This window comes from Pleurodeles waltl, chromosome 3_1, assembly GCF_031143425.1.
Source record: "Pleurodeles waltl isolate 20211129_DDA chromosome 3_1, aPleWal1.hap1.20221129, whole genome shotgun sequence".
NCBI classification, from domain to species: Eukaryota; Metazoa; Chordata; class Amphibia; order Caudata; family Salamandridae; genus Pleurodeles; species Pleurodeles waltl.
This window is the reverse complement of record NC_090440.1, coordinates 1,279,549,732-1,279,570,819: the sequence shown is the minus strand read 5'-3', so window position 1 is coordinate 1,279,570,819 and position 21,088 is coordinate 1,279,549,732. Positions and strand designations below refer to the sequence as shown.

The 21,088-nt window shown below is 44.8% G+C and overlaps 1 protein-coding gene across 3 annotated transcripts in view; it reads right to left on the bottom strand.

Annotated features, from left to right (window-relative positions):
- Window positions 1-21,088, bottom strand: part of PTPN4 (protein tyrosine phosphatase non-receptor type 4) — a 975,501-nt gene that overhangs the window by 627,003 nt on the left and 327,410 nt on the right. For all 3 annotated transcript variants that reach the window (XM_069224613.1, XM_069224612.1, XM_069224614.1), the window contains exon 13: window positions 3,333-3,401. In XM_069224613.1, the coding sequence (XP_069080714.1) occupies window positions 3,333-3,401 (69 nt within the window). The remainder of the gene's footprint in view (window positions 1-3,332; window positions 3,402-21,088) is intronic.

Below are 21,088 nucleotides of genomic sequence, written 5' to 3'. Positions count from 1 at the left end.
TCTGTCTCTTGGTCCATGGGACCTTCTAGCTGGTATTAAAAATGGTCCAGTGGCCCCTCCCACTCCTCACCGTACTCCAGCCTGAGAGAATAGGAGTCAGGCTCCGACAGGGGCCCTGTCGAAGTCTGCATCCTGCAACACCGGTCAGGCTCCATTTCGGCAATGACGATGGAGTGGAGGCCACCCAGGGGCACGGGTCACGTTGGGAGCATCGACATCGGAACCAGCATCGGGGAAGGTCTAGGTGGTCCAACCAACGAGGATTTCGATCCAGGAACGGATCCATGGGTGCACCCCAGAGCTGAGGCCTAAGCCGCTGCTGCGGTACCCGAAGGAGCCCCTGCGTGGCCAGAGGGCACTCCAGCTGAGTCAAACTGCCCAAATATGAGGCGCATGTCCTCATAAAACTAAGTTGGGAAGTGTAGGAAGCTGGCTCTGTATATACTATCTCAAAGTGAGAGAACGTGTGCACAGAGTCCAAGGGTTCCCCTTAAAGGTTGATAGTGGCCAAATCAGATAATACTAATGCTCTATTTTGTGGTAGTGTGGTTGAGCAGTAGGCTTATCAGAGGGTAGTGTTAAGCATTTGTTGTACGCAAAAAGGCAATAAATGAGAACACACACTCAGACTTAACTCCAGGCTAATAGGTTTTTAGATAGAAAAATATTTTTTCTTTATTTTAGAACTACAAGATTCAGAATTTAGGTAAGTACAAAAATTGTAAGGTACTTCACACAGGTAAGTAGGGAACTTTGAATTAAAACAGTAGTATACACAGTTTTGGCAAAAATGGCAATAAGCTATTTTAAAAGTGGACACAGTTAAAAAATCAACAGTTCCTGGGGGAGGTAAGTATTGGTTAGTTTCTCAGGTAAGTACAGCACTTACAAGTTCAGTCTCCTGGGCAAGGCAACCCAAAACCCACAGCACTAGCAAAACCGGGCCGGTCAGGTGCAGAGGTCAAAGGAGGGCCCAAATAACATAGGCACACAAAATACACCCTCAGCGGCACAGGGACGACCGGGTGCAGTGTGCAATGTAGGTGGTGGGTTTTGCGTTGAAAGCAATGGAGGGACCCAGGGGGGTCACTCTGGCGATGCAGGCATGGCATAGGGGGGCTCCTTGGGCCAAACACTGACCGGGCTAGGATGAGGGTCGCCTGCTGGTCACTCCTGCACTGGTAGGTGGTTACTCTCGGTCCTGGGGGCTGCGGGTGCAGTGCTTGGTCCAGGCGTCGGATTCTTTGTTACCGGGCAGTCGAGGTCAGGGGGATTCTCTCTGCAGGCATCGCCGTGGGGGTGAAGCGAGGTCATCTCAGGGTGGACACGTCGGGGGAGTCACCTGGGGGACCTCGCTGCAGTGTTGGTTTCTCTGGACACGGGCCAGGGGCTTCAGGTGCAGAGTAGTGGGGCTCACGCTTCTGGACTGAGGTGGGAGTCCCTTTAAAGATGGATGTCTCTTCTTCTGGTTGGGCAGAGCCGCTGCCCACTGGAGTTCTTGGTCCTCAGGGATGCAGGCAGTCACCTGGAGGCTTTTCATGGGGTCGCTGGTCCTGTAGAATGCGTCGCTTTTCGGTTGCAGGTATTATAAGCAGGAGACAGGCCGGTGAGGCTAGGGCCAAGTCAGTTGTCGTATCCTTTACTTCTCTGCTGGGTTTTCAGCTCAGCAGTCCTTCTTGTGAGGTAGTCCGGAATCTGAAGAGCTGGGTTCAGGGTCGCCCCTAAATACTTAATTTAGGGGTGTGTTAGGGTTAGAGGGCAGTACCCAATGGCTACTGTCCCAGAGGATGGCTACACCCTTCTTGTGCCCCCTCCCTCTGAGGAGGGGAGCACATCCCTATCCCTATTGGTCCTAATCCTCCAAAGCAAGATGGAGGATTTCTCAAGGAGGGGGTCACTTCAGCTCTGGTCACCTTAAGGGTAGACCTGACTGGGGGGTGACTCCTTGTTTTTCCCATTAACCCTCCAGACTTGCTGCCAAAAGTGGGGGCTTGTCCGGGGGGTGGGCATCTCCACTAGCTGGAGTACCCTGGGGCACTGAAACACCAGGCTTGAGCCTTTGAAGCTTTGCGGACAACATCGCACATGAGACACTACAGCAGATGCCTTAAATTAGCTATCAACTAAACGGAAACGCAGATTGATATTTTTAAAGGCATCAGCAGGCTTGGTTGTTACAACTGGCATCAAAAATTATTAAGTAGCAATAGATCTGCTAATTCATAAGTATACAGATTCACGTTGTGTGTTCCTTTACACCTCTTATTGTTAAAAGTCCTGTATACTGCAGTTAATGATGAAGGCTCTCAGTAACCTTCTGGCAAATTCACGTATTTTCAAACAGATGGCAAAAGAAAAAGGCCAGTTAACGCAATATGGTAACTCACCGTGCACATATAAAGGGAACTGCTCCAGATGCATCATACAGTATATGGGGCAGTAGTTTATGCTGCCACTGTTGCTACAATCCCTCTATATTCAGAGCCCTTTAAAAACCACCATTTCAGTTCAGTCTTCAGGAATTGACCAAGGATAAAAATACAGAAGCTTCAAACACTGCAGAATCACATGTATGGACAAGGACAGGACTTTAAACCTGGCCAGATCTCATGAGGAAAAAGACTGATTTAGAGCAACCAAACTTCTGTCCCTCCACTGCACAAACCTTGCTGACTTGATGTCAGTTGTTTACAGTCAGTCAGTCAGTCCACTGTTCACTAGCGCAACTGGATACTTCTGATAGTTCTTCCTAACGTACAAACCCTATTACTGCTCTGTAGCTAGAGAAATGTTAATACAACAGAAAGTAAAAAGAGTAAGAAATGGAAATTCCTGAACACAGTGGAGGCCAATCTAGCCTTATCTATGGAACAGGTCTCAAAATAGGACTTCATGAATGATCATAGGGTTATGGCACAAACATTACAACTGTGTTTGTATGTAATTACCCAAAATATGTGTGAAGACAAAGCCTATTCATTTTAAACATGTACACTAGGACGGACCCTCTAGTTTACTGTGACACTGCACATACACTGCGAGTGTCAAGTCTATCACCTAATGGCCAAAGTCTTGAATACTTGCCATCTGCTCTCCTGGGGAAGTATAAAGAGTAACTTGGTTATCAAAATGAAGATAAATAGTACCAGAGACCGTAGGACACGAGAGGCAAACAAAAGTACCTATTAGTACCTACACAGTAATTATCCAAGAACCTAGCGACACGTCACTGTAATCTTAGTAGACAGTGATATGACCAGTCACTATTGGATTGCATAGAGCAACATTTTTTAAAGCAGTTTCATAACAAAAACAAACACAACATTTCTTACCTGGCAAATACCCTGTGCTTGTTAGCTCTTTCTTTGCCATACTGCACAGACTGAACCTCAGTTCTCCCACTGAAAGAAGGACCAAGTTAATGGTAAATCATTTTATACTTGAGGAAGAGTTACTTCAGTTTAGGTTAAATATTGTAAATAACAGCGAATATGTCATGCCCAAGGCAACACAATTACTAGGTGAGCACACACATTCAAATATTTTGCAGGTGTTGTTGACACACCTTGCACTAGTTCTACCGCAGTGCATTACGTTCAAGGCAGTACAAGTAAGAAGGCAATCCACTGCTCTTTTAAATAACTGTTTATTTTTACCCAAACCATGTGCATTTTGTGAAGAGAAACAACACTGATCATATTACTATACATATTGTTCGGCATATCCAACAAATAACTGTGAAACCAACTCAGATCATAGATTCTCATTATTTCCATCTACTCAGTTTCTGATATAACAGATATTTTTATAGATCCACTTTAGTTTAGCCATAACCAGCTTTAAAAACCAATGTAATTCCGTGTGGTTATGCTTAGTTTTTCAATACTAGAGAACAAGTGAGTCGATGTGGCATGCATTACTTTCGAACATCCAGGTTAGAACGCTTGCATCTAGGACATGCGATGGAAACAGTCCTGGCACTTGTCATGACACTGACAGGGTTGTGCAGTGGACTGCAGCACAATACAGTGTGATCAAGGAAGTTTGTCATCTGTTTCTGAGCTAGTGTTAGCTCATCTCAGGCTGTCATTTTCATATAATTAGTTGGCTATATAAGTTGTGTAGTTATGGCTCTGTCCTCTGATCTCAGCCTGTTTTAACGATTCTTTCAGACAGGTTGCAGTCCACGGTGGAGTCATCGACTTCCAAGTCATAGCTATTTGACTGTTCTTAAAGATCACTGCCACATCTGCAAACTTCTTTTCCATTTTCCACTTTTTCGAACATGACATTAACCCCAGTAGTCAGACTTCTGGGTTGTACTGATTTGGTTTACCCATGTCCCCCAAGATCACATTTGTCATACCCTTTCAGTAATTAGGCAATGGGAGACTGGCTCAAAATATATACAAGAGGTCTGTATCTGTCCCCTCCATCTTGGTCAAGTATCTTTTGTGGATGCATGTGTCCTCTGTACAGACTTAAACTTTAGGTATCTCTAAAGTATGGTGTTACTTTGGATGAGCCTATACCTTACATATCTTTGAATCCTTGAAGGGAATGCCACTATGCTGGTCGGTTCTGCATCCTTAAGGTCTAGAAATATCCAAAACACTTGTAATTTAAGCAGACATGGCAAATGAAAATTAGTATATTTTGCAGATATGATCAAAATGACAACTCCAACAAGATCACTTTCTTCATAAATAAGTGGAGTGAAACAAGCATGAAACTTTTAAGAGGGAACATGTGCAAGTAATACAGTGTTCTTTTTTCGGAGAATGGAAATTCCATAAAAAGGAACAGCTTGGGATGCAGATAAACTTGTGGGCCATCCCTTCCCAATAACCTTGAAGTGTGAAACTCACAGATCACAATTGGTAGAGGACAGGATAGTTCAGGATTCGTTTTCAAAGGACAAACAAGCATCTGCAAAGCAATAGGTCTCGCATTTGCTTGAGTTGGAGTATTGGCGTTTTGTAAATTCATAACTGGACGTTTCTTGCCACATAATTTGGTCAACCCTGCCTAATAATTTGGTCTTTTTCTGCCACAATTCCAGTGGTCCTGCTTATGACTAAACACTTCCATTTACCTTCTTCCTCTATCTGCAGACAAAAATTAAACCATTGCCATTTAGCATCCTAAATTGAACCTGCCATGCGACTTCCAATGGAATGCCACTTTCACCACCCCACCATCCGAGTTTCTGGCTGGCTAACACAATCCTCCCCCCCCCCCCCCCCCCCCCCCCCCCCAAAAAAAAGACACAACAGCCATGGAGGAGTAATGAGAGAAATAAACTAGAAGGATCACCCAAACATATCAACAGTGTTCAAACAAAGTGTGTTAGACCTGGCATCCTTGACATGATTTTCCCTATAAATATTTATGCCTCTGCTTCCTGTACTCTTAACTGTGTGCTGGACTTAATGTTTGCTGGTTTTGGTTCTCTGGGCACTTTACCGCTGCTGACCAGTGCTAAGGAGCAAGTGCTCTCTATGTAAATTGCATTGTTGCTCGGCTTTTCCATGATTGCCATATGTGGTTTACTAGTAAGTACCTAGTAAAGTGCACTAGAGGTGCAAAGGGCCTGTAAACTAAATGCTACTAGTGGGCCCTACAGCACTGATTGTGCCACCCACATGAGTATCCCTTGAAACATGGCTCAGACCTGCCACTGCAGTGTCTGTGTGTGAAGTTTTTAAATTGGCAATTTAACCTTGCAAGTGTACCAACTAGCCAGGCCGAAACCTTCCCCTTTTTGGGCTTGTAAGACACCCCTAAGGTAGGCTCTAGGTAGCCCCATGGGCAGGGTGCATTTTATTTAAAAGGTAAGACATTTACTGGTATGTTTTACATGTCCTGATAGTGAAATACTGCCAAACCCCGTCTTCACCTTTGCAAGGCCGATCTCTCCCATAGGTTAACATTGGGACTGTCTTTAAATCTCTTTTAAGTGCAGTTTCCCATTGGGAGCAGCTGGAGATCTGGAGTTTGGGGTCTCTGAACTCACAAATTAAAAATACATCTTTTAGTAGAGTTAGCTTTAAGATTGTCTGTTTTAAAATGCAATTTTTAGAAAGTGGGCATTTTCTTGCTTAACCATTCTGTGCCTCTGTCGGACTGTGGAAACAACGTCTGGGTCCGACTGACAGTTGGACTGCTTGAGAAATCCCTCTAGACAGTGACACAAAGGGAGCTAGGGAGTGCCCTGCATATCCTGATCAGTCTCACACCAACACCCCCGCTCCACTACTCCGCAGCACAGGAACCAATGCTGTACCAGACCCAGTGACGCCTTGCTTCCCCGACTCCCTGCACCGGCTCATTTCCCCACTTACACAAGGTACTGCACCTGGGGGTCATGATAACACCAAATTCAAGCATTTGTGTTTCTGAGCGATATATTAAAGTTTAATCCTTCAAAATTCATAACTTTTCTTGTGTATGTTGAATTTTAGTAATTTTGGACTTGTTCACCTAAATAAATATTGCCTATTTATCTATACTGGTGTGGAGTTCTTTTGTGGTGTTTTCACTGTGTTACTGTGTGTGATTGTACAAATACTTAACATATTGCCTTTGAGCTAAGCCTGACTCTTGTGCAAAGCTACAAGGGAGTGAGCAGGGCTCAGATATACATCTCCATTACCTTGACTACAGTGAGTGTCCCTACTGGGACAGAGCGCAAACTGACTGCCAACCAGAAACTCAATTTCTAACATAATGTAATAAGTGTGTTAAGTTGGCCTGAATCATGGTCATAATTGCAATAAGCAGAGATGAACAAAACATATACAATTATGTGAACCGAATAAAAACCTTTATCAGAAATAAACTTTTGGCATTAGACTAACATTCACAATAGCCCCTAGAGGACACCACAATGATAACAGCATTTGTAAGAAACATGGTCATGTAACCATATAGTAAACCCCTAGAGGACATAACCACATGGAAAAAAAATGTCAGAAAGTAATGCACTGTAACCATATATTTAGCCCATAGGGAGCATAACGCACTGCACATTTTTAGGGCTAGCAGGCCTATTGAAAGGAAATTACAAACTAGGCCTCTAAAACACAAACTACTTTCAGCTGTAAAACAAAAGTTACAACCATGAAAGTGCTTAATAGGACACTGAATAATGGGAGGGGTTATTTTGGGGTCCCTACTAACCAAGTGTGGGGACCAAGAGTTAATGTAGTCAGAAATAGCATGCCAAGGTGAATGTTTTAAAGGCTGTAGGAAAGTACCCTCTTTTTTGCATGGTTATCCTAGATTTGTGCCTGCTGTCAGCATGCTTTGACTGTTTTCACTGGGATCCTGCTAACCAGGACCCCAGTGATTGTGCTCTTGCCTTTTAAATTGACTTTGCACACCCCACAATTGGCATACTGGTGCCCCATCAGTCCCTAGTACATGGTACTTAGGTACCCAGGGCATTGGGGCACCAGGGGTTCTCCACTGGCTACAGCATGTATTGTGCTACCCATGGGAGCCCATGCAAAATGTATCTGCAGGTCTGCCATTGCAGCCTGCGTGAAAAGGTGCATGCACCCTTTCACTAAAGGTAACTGCACCAGGTCACTGTAAGTCACCCCTATGGTAGGCCCTCCTAACCCAGAGGGCAGGGTGCAAGTGTCTGTGTGAGGCTATGCACTCTGGGGGCTCCTTAGAGAACCCCCAACTTTGCTTTTACCTGTCTTCTGAGCACCCGACGAGGCTGCCACCCTTCAGACAGGTTTCTGCCCTCATACTGCTTGTCCGGCTCAGGCATAGGAATGCAGAACAAAGGATTTCCTGTAGGAGAGGGAGACAACACCCTCTCCCTTGGAAATAGGTGTTACATGGCTTGGGAGGAGTGACCTCCCCAAGCCACCAGTATGCTTTGAAGGGCACATTTGGTGCCCTCCTTGTATAAACCGTTTGCACCAGTCCAGGGACCGGAGTCCCTACTCTGGCACGGAACTGGACAAAGGAAAGGGGAGGGACCACTTCCCTGTCCATCACCACCCGAGGGATGGTGTCCAAAGCTCCTCCAGCTGGCCACTTAATTCTGCCATCTTGAATCCAAGGTGGGCAGAGGCCCCTGGGAGCATCTGAGTGGCCAGGTCAGGTAGGTGACATCACATCCCCTCCTGATAGGTGGTCACCCTGTTAGATGACCAATTCCCCTTCCTGGACTATTTGGAGTATTCATCTGGGTGGGTCCTCAGATTCAACGTGCAAGACTCCAGCAGGACTCCTCTGCATCTTTTACTTCATTTTCAGGCAACTGGGACTGCAACTGGACCCGACAATCTGCCACTCCAGTGGCAACTCTGCTCTGCAACATCGTTTCTCTGGCTCCTTCCAGCAACAGCAACATTTCCCCGGCTGTGCATCCTCTGAGGACGACGAGTCTTCAGCCTCCACAAGAAGCAAGATTGAGTAAAGGAATCACTCCCCTGCATCCGCAGGTGCCAACAGCAAGGAATACCTGCTGCATTGACCTTCTCTCCTCCAGAGCTGCGTGAATCCTGCATCACAGGTGGTGGCCTGGAGTGGTCCCACTAGTCCAGTCTACCAGCGGTCTAACTTGGGAGAAGGTAAGTCCTTGCCTCTCCTTGCAGGACAGTACCCCTGTGCACCCTGACTCTTGCAGCTACCAAGGCTTGTTTGCTGCTCCTCCAAGGGACTTTCAGGCTCCGTGTAGCCCTGGCCTTCAGTACTCCTTCCTGCAAAGCACAGTCTCCTGCCTGCTTCTCCAGCAACGCAGGACTCCTATTCAGGTGTGCTGAGTGGGCCTCACAGCGACTCCTGTACCTGCTGCCAGTGGGAGCTAGCTCCTCTTCTTGTGACCTTCCCAGCTGCTGAGGGTCACCTCAGGCTCCGCTGCTTGGGTTGAGTCCACTGGACTTTGCTAGTCCTCCTCAGCCTTGCAAACCTTCTTCTCCGTCTCTTGCATTTGCCAAGGCTTGTTGGTGGTTTTCCAGCAATACTAACTGATTGCATCTTGACCGCCAACGAGGGACATCACTTACATCACTTCTGGGACTTCTCTTCATCTCGTGGGCCTCATTGCTGACCTTCTTCGCCCATTGTCGACCTGGTCCCTCATCCACAGAAGAGCGGGTAGTGGCTCCTACCACAACCAGGCATGAATTGTACTTGGTGTCCTTCCTTTGCAGGTCCTCTTCTGTCAGGATCCACCTTTGGGTTCTTACAGTCTTAGTTGGGCCTTGTATAATCCTTTTCCAAAGTCCTCCTGTTGGTTTTGGGGAAAACCAGGTACTTACCTCTGCTCTCAAGGTTGCTGGGGATCACTCTGGTACTCATCTCTTGGGGTTCCAAGTTCCTCCAGCTCCCTTCTACTGATTACACTTCCTTGGGTGGGGAACTGCTTTTCACGTTCCGCGTTTTATGAATATGGTTTATATATAGTTCTTCCACTTTGAGAGCCAGTGACATACAAGAGACAGTGGAGCTCACGGTAAAGGAATGTATGTGAAAAGCTAACGGGGAGTCATTGCAATAAGGACCTGAGGTTTACACTCCAGAGGATTTGTGTCCCACTTTCAGCACATGACAAAAAATGTAATCGAGATACACAATGTATCTAAATGGAAATCATTAACATAATCAGTGACTATCGTATGAACCAGAGATACAATCAACTATGCTAGGCCATTGTTGAATACACCACAATAAGTGAATGATTCAGAACAGACCTTGTATGAAAACTGAAGGAAGAAAATAATAGGAGATAACAAACAAAAAAAACTGAAGAGGCAACTATCGGTATATGGGAGCAATTGTCATTACAGGGTTCAAAGGAATGCGTACGGCTACTTGTGTAGATATTACTTTGACTACGCAGGCCATTTTCAGTGCTTGCAAAGTTAAAGACTATCAGCCAGGTACGGTCTTTTTGTGTTTTTAATGGCATAAGAGTACTTATATATGAAAAAAGGGAGCTGGGAACTCTGGATAGTTCCCAAGGTTAAGTGGCGCGATCAGCTCCTATATATGGAGCACCCCACAGTACCACCAACACTATGAATTTTCTTAACACAAATACCTCTTTGTCTAGCAGCATTTTTAAGCACATGATTAGCACACTGCTATCCACACTGAGTTAGAAAGTGACAAAGCTGTTTGCCATTTTTACAGTAAAGTCTTTGAGCACAGGATTAACTAGTGCCATTCACATCGAGCGCAAAAGCACAAAAGCCTTTTAGCACTCCAGGCACAGTATTACAGCTTTGAATTGATACCACCCAAACCAACCTAGAATGAATAGAAGCAACTCAGATGCGTTTTGCTCTTGATAGAGATTTATATGGAAAATGTCACTTACCCAATGTACATCTGTTCGTGGCATGAGACGCTGCAGATTCACATGCTGTGCATTATCCTGCCATCTAGTGTTGGGCTCGGAGTGTTACAAGTTGTTTTTCTTCGAAGAAGTCTTTTCGAGTCACGAGACCGAGGGACTCCTCCCCTTTCGGCTCCATTGCGCATAGGTGTTGACTCCATCTTAGATTGTTTTTCCCCACAGAGGTAGGAGTTGTGTATATAGTAAAAGTGCCCATGCAATGGAGTAAGTATGTATGTACATAATGTGTGTATATTTACAAATGTACAAGTTTAATGAACATATATATATATATATATATAAATTATCATCAACTTAAACGGCTACAGGTTCCCGGGGAGGGCGCATGTGAATCTGCAGCGTCTCATGCCACGAACAGATGTACACTGGGTAAGTGACATTTTCCGTTCGATGGCATGTGTAGCTGCAGATACACATGCTGTGCATAGACTAGTAAGCAGTTATCTCCCCAAAAGCGGTGGTTTAGCCTGTAGGAGTTGAAGTTGTTTGAAATAATGTTCGTAATACTGCCTGTCCTACTGTGGCTTGTTGTGTTGTTAACACATCTACACATTAATGTTTCGTGAATGTATGAGGTGTAGACCATGTGGCTGCCTTACAGATTTCTGTCAAAGGTATATTTCCTAGAAAGGCAATTGTGGCGCCTTTCTTTCTAGTGGAGTGTGCCTTTGGTATAATAGGCAGGTCTCTCTTTGCTTTAACATAGCAGGTTTGAATACATTTACCTATCCATCTGGCAATGCCTTGTTTGGATATAGGATTTCCTGCATGAGGTTTTTGGAAGGCTACAAAAAATTGCTTTGTTTTGTGAAATTGTTTTGTTCTGTCAATGTAATACATGAGTGCCCTTTTGATGTCTAATGTATGTAATGCCCTTTCGGCTACCGAGTCTGGTTGTGGAAAAAAAGACTTGGAGTTCCACAGTTTGATTTAGATGGAACGGTGATATAACTTTTGGTAAAAATTTGGGATTTGTGCGTAGAACCACTTTATGTTTGTGTATTTGTATGAAGGGTTCTTGTATAGTAAATGCTTGTATTTCACTTACTCTTCTAAAAGATGTGATAGCTATTAGGAAGGCTACTTTCCAGGTTAAGTATTGTATCTCACAAGAGTGCATGGGTTCAAATGGTGGACCCCCGAGTCGTGTTAATACAATATTGAGGCTCCATGAGGGAATTGGTGGTATTGTTGGAGGTATGATTCTCTTTAGACCCTCCATAAATGCTTTTATGACTGGGATTCTAAAGAGTGATGTTGAATGTGTAATCTGCAGATAGGCAGATATTGCAGTGAGATGTATTTTAATGGACGAAAAAACTAGTTTTGATTTTTTAAGTGTAATAAGTAGCTTACAATGTTTTTTGTGGACGCATGTAGTGGGTGAATTTGATTATTATGGCAGTAATAAACAAATATTTTCCATTTATTTGCGTAACAATTTCTTGTAGTAGGTTTTCTAGCTTGTTTAATGACCTCCATACATTCTTGTGTAAGGTCTAAGTGTCCAAATTCTAAGACTTCAGGAGCCAAATTGCTAGATTGAGCGATGCTGGATTCGGGTGTCTGATCTGTTGTTTGTGTTGAGTTAACAGATCTGGTCTGTTTGGTAGTTTGATATGAGGTACTACTGACAGATCTAGTAGTGTTGTGTACCATGGTTGGTGAGCCCAAGTTGGTGCTACTAGTATCAGTTTGAGTTTGTTTTGACTTAATTTGTTTAATAGATACAGAAGGCGAGGGGGAAAAGCGTAAGCAAATATCCCTGACCAACTCATCCATAACGCACTGCCCTTGGAGTGACGGTGTGGGTACCTGGATGCAAAGTTTTGGCATTTTGCGTTTTCTTTTGTTGCGAATAGGTTTATTAGTGGTGTTCCCCAGTTTGAAAGTAAGTTTGTGGTATCTGTGGATGAATTTCCCATTCGTGGATTTGTTGGTGATCCCGACTGAGATTGTCGGCAAACTGGTTTTGAATTCCTGGGCTACTGTGCTATTAGGCGAATGTGATTGTGAATCGCCCAATGCCAAATCTTTTGTGCTAAGAGACACAGCTATGATGAGTGTGTCCCTCCTTGTTTGTTTATGTAATACATTGTTGTCATGTTGTCTGTTTTGACAAGAATGTGTTTGTGGGCTATTAACGGTTGAAATGATTTCAATGCTAGAAACACTGCTAGTAGTTCTAGATGATTTATATGAAGCTGGCTTTGTTGAGCGTCCCATTGTCCCTGTATGCTGTGCTGGTTGAGGTGTGCTCCCCACCCTACCATGGAAGCATCTGTTGTGATAACGTATTGAGGCACAGGGTCTTAGAATGGCTGCCCTTGGTTTAAATTTATAGGATTTCACCATTGAAGAGAGGAGTGTGTTTGGCGGTCTATCAACACTAGATCTTGAAGTTGACCCTGTGCTTGTGTCCATTGTGTTGCTAGGCACTGTTGTAAGGGCCGCATGTGTAATCTTGGGTTTGGGACAATGGCTATGCATGAAGACATCATGCCTAGTAGTTTCATCACAAACCTCACTTGATAGTGTTGGTAGTTTATTGAGAACCCTAGTTTGTGAAGGGTTTCTAATGATGTATTTTGTGTGTTGAAGACACTGTTGCTGAGTGCTGGTTTTTATTAACCAATCGTCTAGGTAAGGGAATACGTGTATGTGCTGTCTCCTGATATGTGCAGCTACTACCGCAAGGCATTTTGTGAATACTCTTGGTGCTGTTGTTATTTCGAAGGGTAACACTTTTAATTGGTAATGTACGCCTTGGATTACAAACCTTAAGTATTTCCTGTGTGAAGGATGTATGGGTATGTGGAAGTAAGCATCCTTGAGATTTTATGTTGAAATGTAGTCCTGTTGTTTGAGCAACGGAATCACGTCTTGAAGTGTCACCATGTGAAAGTGATCTGATTTCATGTAAAGATTTAGTGTTCTGAGGGTCTCAGTGTTTTGTCCTTTTTTAGAATTTAGGAAATACAGGGAATAAACACCTGTTCCTTTCTGATGGTTGGGTACTAGTTCTATTGCTTCTTTTTGTAACAACGCTTGGACTTCAAGTTGTAACAGATCTAAGTGTTGTTGGACATGTGTGCTTTTGGAGGCACATCTGGTGGTAATTGTAGGAATTCTATGCAATAACCATGTTGGATAATGGCTAGGACCCATGAGTCCGTAGTTATGTGTTTCCAATTTTGGTAATAATCTGTGAGTCTACCCCCCCCCCACCCCCCCCCCCCTTTGTGACGTTGGAGTCACTGTTTAGTTTGTGGATTTTTTGGGCTTTGGAATTTCCCTCTTGTTTTAGGGAACTGTCCACCCCTATATTGTCCCCAAAAGCTTCCTCTTTGGTATTGGCCCTGGTATGTGGGTCTGACCTGTGAGGTAGAAGGCTCTGTGCTTTGGGCCCGAAACCCCCCTCTAAAGTGTGGTTTCCTAAAGGTGCCTCTGCTGGGGCTTTGGCCGTGTCAGTGTCTTTCTTTAGCTTGTCTATAGCTGTATCCACTTCCGGCCCAAACAATTGTTGTCCATTAAAAGGCATATTCAGCACAGCCTGCTGTATCTCTGGCTTAAATCCGGAGGTGCATAGCCATGCATGTCTCTGAATGGTGACCGCTGTGTTTACTGTTCTGGCGGCTGTGTCTGCTGAGTCCATAGCCGATCTTATTTGGTTGTTGGAGATACTTTGGCCCTCCTCCACAACCTGTTGGGCACGCTTCTGAAACTCTTTGGAAAGGTGTTCAATGAAATGTTGCATTTCGTCCCAATGTGCCCTGTCGTATCTTGCCAATAATGCCTGCGAAATTGGCAATTCGCCATTCTTTGGCTGCCTGTGCTGCCACCCTTTTCCCCTGCAGCATCGAATTTTCGACTTTGTCGGTGGTGGTGCATCCCCAGAAGTCTGTGAGTTAGCCCTTTTCCGGGCTGCTCCTACTACCACTGAGTCAGGAGTTAGCTGTTGCGTAATGTACACAGGGTCCGTAGGGGGAGGTTTGTACTTCTTCTCCACCCTAGGTGTGATGGCTCTGCCTTTGACTTGGTCTTGAAACACCGGTTTAGCGTGTTTTAACATGCCTGGTGACATTGGCAAACTTTGGTACTGGCTATGTGTTGATGACAGGGTATTGAATAAAAAGTCATCCTCTATAGGTTCTGAATGCAACTGTACGTTATGAAAGGTAGCTGCCCTGGAAACCACCTGCATGTAAGCAGTACTGTCTTCTGGTGGTGATGGTCTTGCCGGGTAGCAATCCGGACTATTATCAGATACTGGTGCATCGTACAGATCCCATGCATCTGGGTCATCTTGGCTCATCCCTGTGTGTGCTGGTGACTGCATCATTGGGGGTATTGCAATTGGGGACAGTTGTGGTGAGTGCTGTGGCGAAAAATGTGGTGGTGTTTTTTCTTTAGCCACCTTTGCCTTTGGCTGCGTTTCTGTTTCATGGAAAGCGAGTTTCTGTTTCATTTTAATTGGGGGAAGAGTTCTTATTTTCTCCGTGTCCTTCTGTATATGGAGCCTCCTCTGTGTATGGTTTGGCTCTCCCATCTCTAGTTCTTGTCCAAACTTGTGGCCTTGTAGTTGTGAGGAAAGGCCTTGTTCTTCTGTATAGGAGCTTTGTTTCGGCTCCGAGGCTGGATGTTTCGGCACCGAAATCTTCTCAGCTGTCTTTTTCGGCTCAGATGAAACCTTTTTAGCTTTCGGAGTTCCGATCTCTCGGTGCCGAGTTTGGTCGGAGCCGGTATCTCGGTGCCGAGTATATTCTGTGCCGGTATCTCGACCGGAGTCGGATGTCTTTGGCTGCTGTGTGCCCTTTTTCGGTGCTGATGCTTGGTCACCGTGCTTACGGGTAAAGCCATGGCCTGTTGGCGGTGGCGTCCCCTGGGCTTTCATAATTTTCAAGTGAGTTTTGGCCGGGGCAGGTTTACTCACGGTTTGTTGCCTCGCCGGCTGCTCACTTTCGGGCTCGTTCGAGTCCGAATCAGGAATGGAGAATGTCTCCTCTTCTTCGACGTCTGGGTGTCTAGCCGGCGTCAACGTCATTTGAAGCCTTCGAGCTCTCCGGTCCTGTAGCGTCGTCTTTGACCGAAACGCCCGACAAGCCTCGCAGGTATCCTCTTTGTGTTCGGGGGACAAACACAAATTACAGACCAAATGCTGGTCTGTATAGGGATACTTAGCGTGGCATTTGGGGCAGAAGCGGAATGGGGTCCGTTCCATGAGCTTTGAAGACACACGCGGTCGGGCCGACCAGGCCCTGCCGGGGAGTGGAAGCCCCGAGGGGCTGCCAGAGCTCTTCTTTTCTTCGGTGTCGATGTGCTCTTACTAACCCGATACCGAACGCAAACAATACCGCCAAATTTTCCGAATGTTATCTAACTTTTCCGATCCGAAACACGGAGTGAAGAGGAACGCATCCGAACCCAATGGCGGAAAGAAAACAATCTAAGATGGAGTCGACACCCATGCGCAATGGTGCCGAAAGGGGAGGAGTCCCTCGGTCTTGTGACTCGAAAAGACTTCTTTGAAGAAAAACAACTTGTAACTCCGAGCCCAACACTAGATGGCAGGATAATGCAGAGCATGTGTATCTGCAGGTACACATGCCATCGAACATATATATATATTTTTTTTTTCCCCATTGGAAAAAAATGGTTAGAGGGGTGTTATAGTTAGATTCTGAATTTATATGCACAAAACTAAAGCAATTCGTCCAATAGTTATTTCAAGTAGCTATAACTTGTGCTCTGACGTAACTATAACTTGTGGCCCCACCATGCACATTTCTCTCATCAATAATTATATTATGGACCATAAATTTCACAGTAAAACGTACCTTCTTCACACCAAAATAAGTGTCAGCCACCCAGTATCCAAGGATGAGAAGGGAATAGTGATAAAATTAACTCACAAGAAAAGGGCACATGCAGTTCGAGTCCCAACTAGAACTTTCAAGAAAATACTGGCCTTCACAAGGTAATATTGCTAGTTTGTAAAGAAAAACTACACAAATGGGGAGGTAAGGGAACAGTGAGAGATGTTCATGTGGATCCTGTCTGCCACCCACTCTACGACCTCATGAGCCAAGACTTTAAGACAACACATTAACATTTATAAAACAGGAGAAATAAACAGATGTCCTCCATCTAGTGGCTGAAATGAATAATGTGAAAGTAGAAAACCTGGGCTCCATCCTGGCTTCCCAGCATGCCCAAACTGTGTGACCCTAGGCAAAGCTCTCTCTTGCATTTGATTTAATAAGATGCAATGATGTACCATGAATAATAAAAATCTAGCCCACATATAGGATGCAGTTGACAAGTGACTCCTATTTCTGCCTGCCAGCCACACTCTAACCTAATGCACTAAAAATTAAAGACAAAACATTATTTTTGTATGCCCACAGGGGCAGAAATTCTACTGTACGGCAGCAGTATAATTATTTAATAAAATAAAGTTGTGGGTCTTTCTCATCCTAAAATCAGGCAACACTCATCCCTAAAAACTCAACAGTCTCTTCTCTCCTGTGGACTAAAGCATATCATCCTAATGGCAAGCAAGATGACATTTGATTCATTTGGATGCTGTGTTTACAAATGGGCCAGGAGAGTTTGACTAACTCCCAGTATCATCCCACTTGCAATGGTGAACAGCTGCACTTTTTGGGCTTAGGTAGGCTGCCACCTGGAAAAGCCTACCAGACCCAAACAGTTCTGAAAACTAGACAGCTAGGGGAGTACAGGGTGGAGTGCTTTTAATACATCCCACCCCAGTTACTCACCAACAAAGCCCTGAAGTCCTCAAACGTTGAGTAAAAACACACAATTTCCTCATATTTCTGTGATAGAAATTTACGGAATCTGCAGGAATCCATAAACTTCTTACCACCAGGTATTGCCCCACTTGTGCCAATAAAAATGCTTCACCACTTGTGTGGCTGGGCCTAGCACCAGCAACAGAAACCGATCTGCCGGAGATCAATAGGTAACACCCATTGACCTTAGTTAGATCCATTCTCAACGCTGGCACTAGGCCCAACCACACAAGTGGGTGCAGTATTTTTGTTGGGACAAGTGGGGGAATGCTGGGTGGTGGAATTTTGTGGATTCCCCAAGTTTCCATTTTAGGATTATAAGGAAAATGTGTGACTTCAGGCAAAGTTTGAAGTTTCCAGGGCATTATGGGTAAAAAAATAAAACTTCATGGGATCCACGCAAGTCACCCCATCCTGGATTTCCCTAGGTGGCTACTTAAAAAAAAAAAAAAAAAGGTAGAGGTTTCCTAGGTTTTCCTAATTGCCAGCTGAGCTAGGGCCCAAAATCCACAAATACCCACTCTGCAAAAAAAACAGGTCAGTAGTAAGAGAAAAAATGTCATGTATCCATGTTGTGTTTTGGGATGTTACCTGTCGTGGGCACTAGGCCTACCCACACAAGTGAGGTACCATTTCTATCAGAAGACTTTGGGGGATGCTGGGTGGAACGAAGTTTGTGGCTTCCTGAACTTTCCATCACAGAAATGTGAGGAAAATGTGTTTTTTAGTCTAGGTTTGAGGTTTGCAAGGGGTTCTGGGTAACAAACTGGCAAGAGCCACGCAAGTCACCCCTACCCTGCAGTACCCAACGTGGCTAGTTTAAAAAAAAAATGTACAGGTTTGATAGGTTTGCCTAGGTACCAGGTGAGCTAGGACCAAAAATCCCTAGCTAGGCACTTTGCAAAAAAGGGTTATTTTTCAGTGGAACAATATGTGTCCATGTTGCGTTTTGAGCTGTTTCCCGTTGCAGGCACTCTGCCTATCGACACAAGTGAGGTACATTATTTACCAGAAGGCTTAGGGGAATGCTGGGTGGAAGAAAGTTTGTGGCTCCCTGCAGATTCCAGAACTGCCACAGAATTGTGAAGAAAATTTGTTTTTCTAGTCCAACATTGAGGTTTGCAAGGGATCTGGGTAAAACAACCTGGTGATATCCAAGCAAGTCTCCCCGCCCAGAATTCCCTTAGGTGTCTAGTTTTTAAATATGTACAGGTTTGCTAGGTTTTCCTAGGTACCAGCGGAGCTAGGGCTCAAACTACAGGTACCTCCACATTGCAAAAAAAAACCAAAAAGACTGGTCAGCTGGGCGTGGAACATTTTGATGTATCCATGTTGCGTTTTAGAACGTTTTCTGTTGCGGGCACTAGGCCTACCCAAATAAGTAAGGTACCATTTTTATTGGGAGACTGACAAAGTAGAACAATTGTAATTACCAATTGTATTTCTCTCCATTTGCACCTTCCAGATTTAAGACAAAGAAGTCATTTTGAGAAATGCCCTCTAATTCACATGCTAGGGTGGGTACCCACAAATTCACAGACGTGAAAATAACCTCTGCTTCTAAACAAAAAGGCCAGGGCACACCCAAAGTCAATCTCTGTATTGTGGATCCAAGTAGCTGTTCAAAATAAATCAAAGTACAAAGAACAGATGACACTGGATATTTATTGACAGGTGAAAAGGTGTGGTCGATGTTCCAGTCAAATACCACATAAAGCACAAATCCAAACAGCAAACAGCCGACACGTGTTTCGTCTCCTAGACTTTGTCAAGGCTGTGAAATAAATAAACAATATGTACATATAGATGAGGTCGGACATTTACTACTCTAATATCCACACACAAAATAAATGTAGAAAAAAGACCAGACCATCTATCCCAGTGTAACTAGATAAATCATACGGTCAAAAAATATTTTCTAGAGTATGTGGAGAAATAGTAGAATATTGTGGCATAGTTTGAGGGATGCGCACCATAGGACAGATACATTGATGATGTCCTCTTATTTTGGTCGGGCAGTCTTGACCTACTTGGGCGCTTTCTACATCATCTGAATACAAATACCTTCAACATTACCCTTTCTGGAGATGGTCTACTGTGGCCAGTCCACTAGCAACAGCCAGTTGTTGAGGTAGGAGAATACTGGCACCCCCAAACCCTGAAGATGGACTGCGACCACCATTATCATTCTCATGAACATCTAAGGGGCATTGTAAAGAAAAAAGGGTAACACAGTAAGCTGAAAATATTCCTGGACAACCTTGAACCACAGATAACATAAGTGGGACTGCAGAAAAAGCACATGAAATTACACATTTTACAGCTCCAAGGCTGCTAACTTCAGTAGTTGGGATTAGGGCTAACAGGACCTGGGCCAATGTGAGCATTTTGTATCTGTCCTTCCACAGTAAGGCTTTCAGAAGGTGAAGATCTAAAATAGGACAAATGTGTTCATCCTTTTGTCGCAAGAGGGAACAGCAGAAGAAATCACCCAACCCCATTTCTGAGTCTGGAACTCTCTCAATAGCCCCTGGTAATAGTAGAGCTTGCACCTCTTGCATAATTATGGACAGGTGCTCCTCTGACAGCAGCTATCATGTGAGATGAAGCAGCAGGAGTTGGAAAGGAACAGAAGGGCACAGCAGTGGTGAACGATCTTAGGGACCCATCTATAATGGGGGAAAGGTTGCCACTCTGGGCTAAAGTGTTGGATGTTGCTTCTCACAGGGCAATTGTACACTGCTAAAGGTGACCTAAAGTGGCTGGATGCTGATGACTTAGTGGGGTGGGGGACAGGGAAGATCAATGACCCTAGTGACCTGTACACTGCTTGCCTTTTCCCTGTCCCAAGCCACAAATAGATTACGCTTTTGGGGTAGTCTTGGAAGGGCAAAAACCGTCTGGCAGGGGTTAAGATGCCCAACAAAAGCCTTCTTTGGCTTTCCTTTAAGTGCTTTAAGGCAGAATCAGCTTTTTTACAAAGGGCATATGCTGAAGAGATACCTGTAGATGCCTAAGAACCCTGTGGATCGCATCCGTGCATGGAGACAAAGCACAACACTAGTGCCAGCTGTTCACCCCAAGCAATCAGTAGTACCCAGTACAAAAACATTTAGCTGAACTGAACCAGGCAAGCCCTAAACTCTTAACGGGACAGCGGGCAAGATCTTGCTGCCCATGTCCAAGAGGGTGTACGCATATCAGCCTAAAAGGCAAACCACGTTCACCAACCTCAAGGGCAGACTGACCAAAGAGGGTCTGACATCTGAGTTGGCACTGAATCCCCCTCCAACACTGGTGATACTGACTGATAAAACAGGCACTAGCACAAGCCTTGGAGCCAGAATGGAAGTCTGTGCAAAACCCAAGGTAGGTTAGAGTGTCTCAGGCACTATGGACACGTGCTAGTGGTAACCCGATTGGAGCCCCCTAAGGATCCTTAAGGCCAAAAGGTATGACAGAGGGCGCTAGGAGTGCACCACAAAAGCATAGCATGGCCTCCTTAAATGCCTCAATCTGCTGCAGTGCTGCTGAAGGCGCAAAGAAGATCAGGATCAATTATGCATTCAGCTCCTCAATCTGGAATCCGGTGCAAGATGGAACCTTGATGCCCTTGAAAAATCTCTTTAGATACAGAACTCGAAGCCCTGATTAGCCCTCTTATGTTTCCTCATTGATTTGGACTTCAAGTTACCAGAAGACTTTGATGACCTGTCACAGGAATGACCTCAAGAGCAGGAGTGGATCCACAGCCTCAACTTGGAGCGGTATTTACATTTCTAGTCACATTCCTCAATTGCCTTTGGGTAAATGAAGTCACAGTCATCGCAGGACTTGGAGTCCTGCCCCAAGCCCAAAAACAAAGCCACATCTGGGGTGGGTCTGTTAT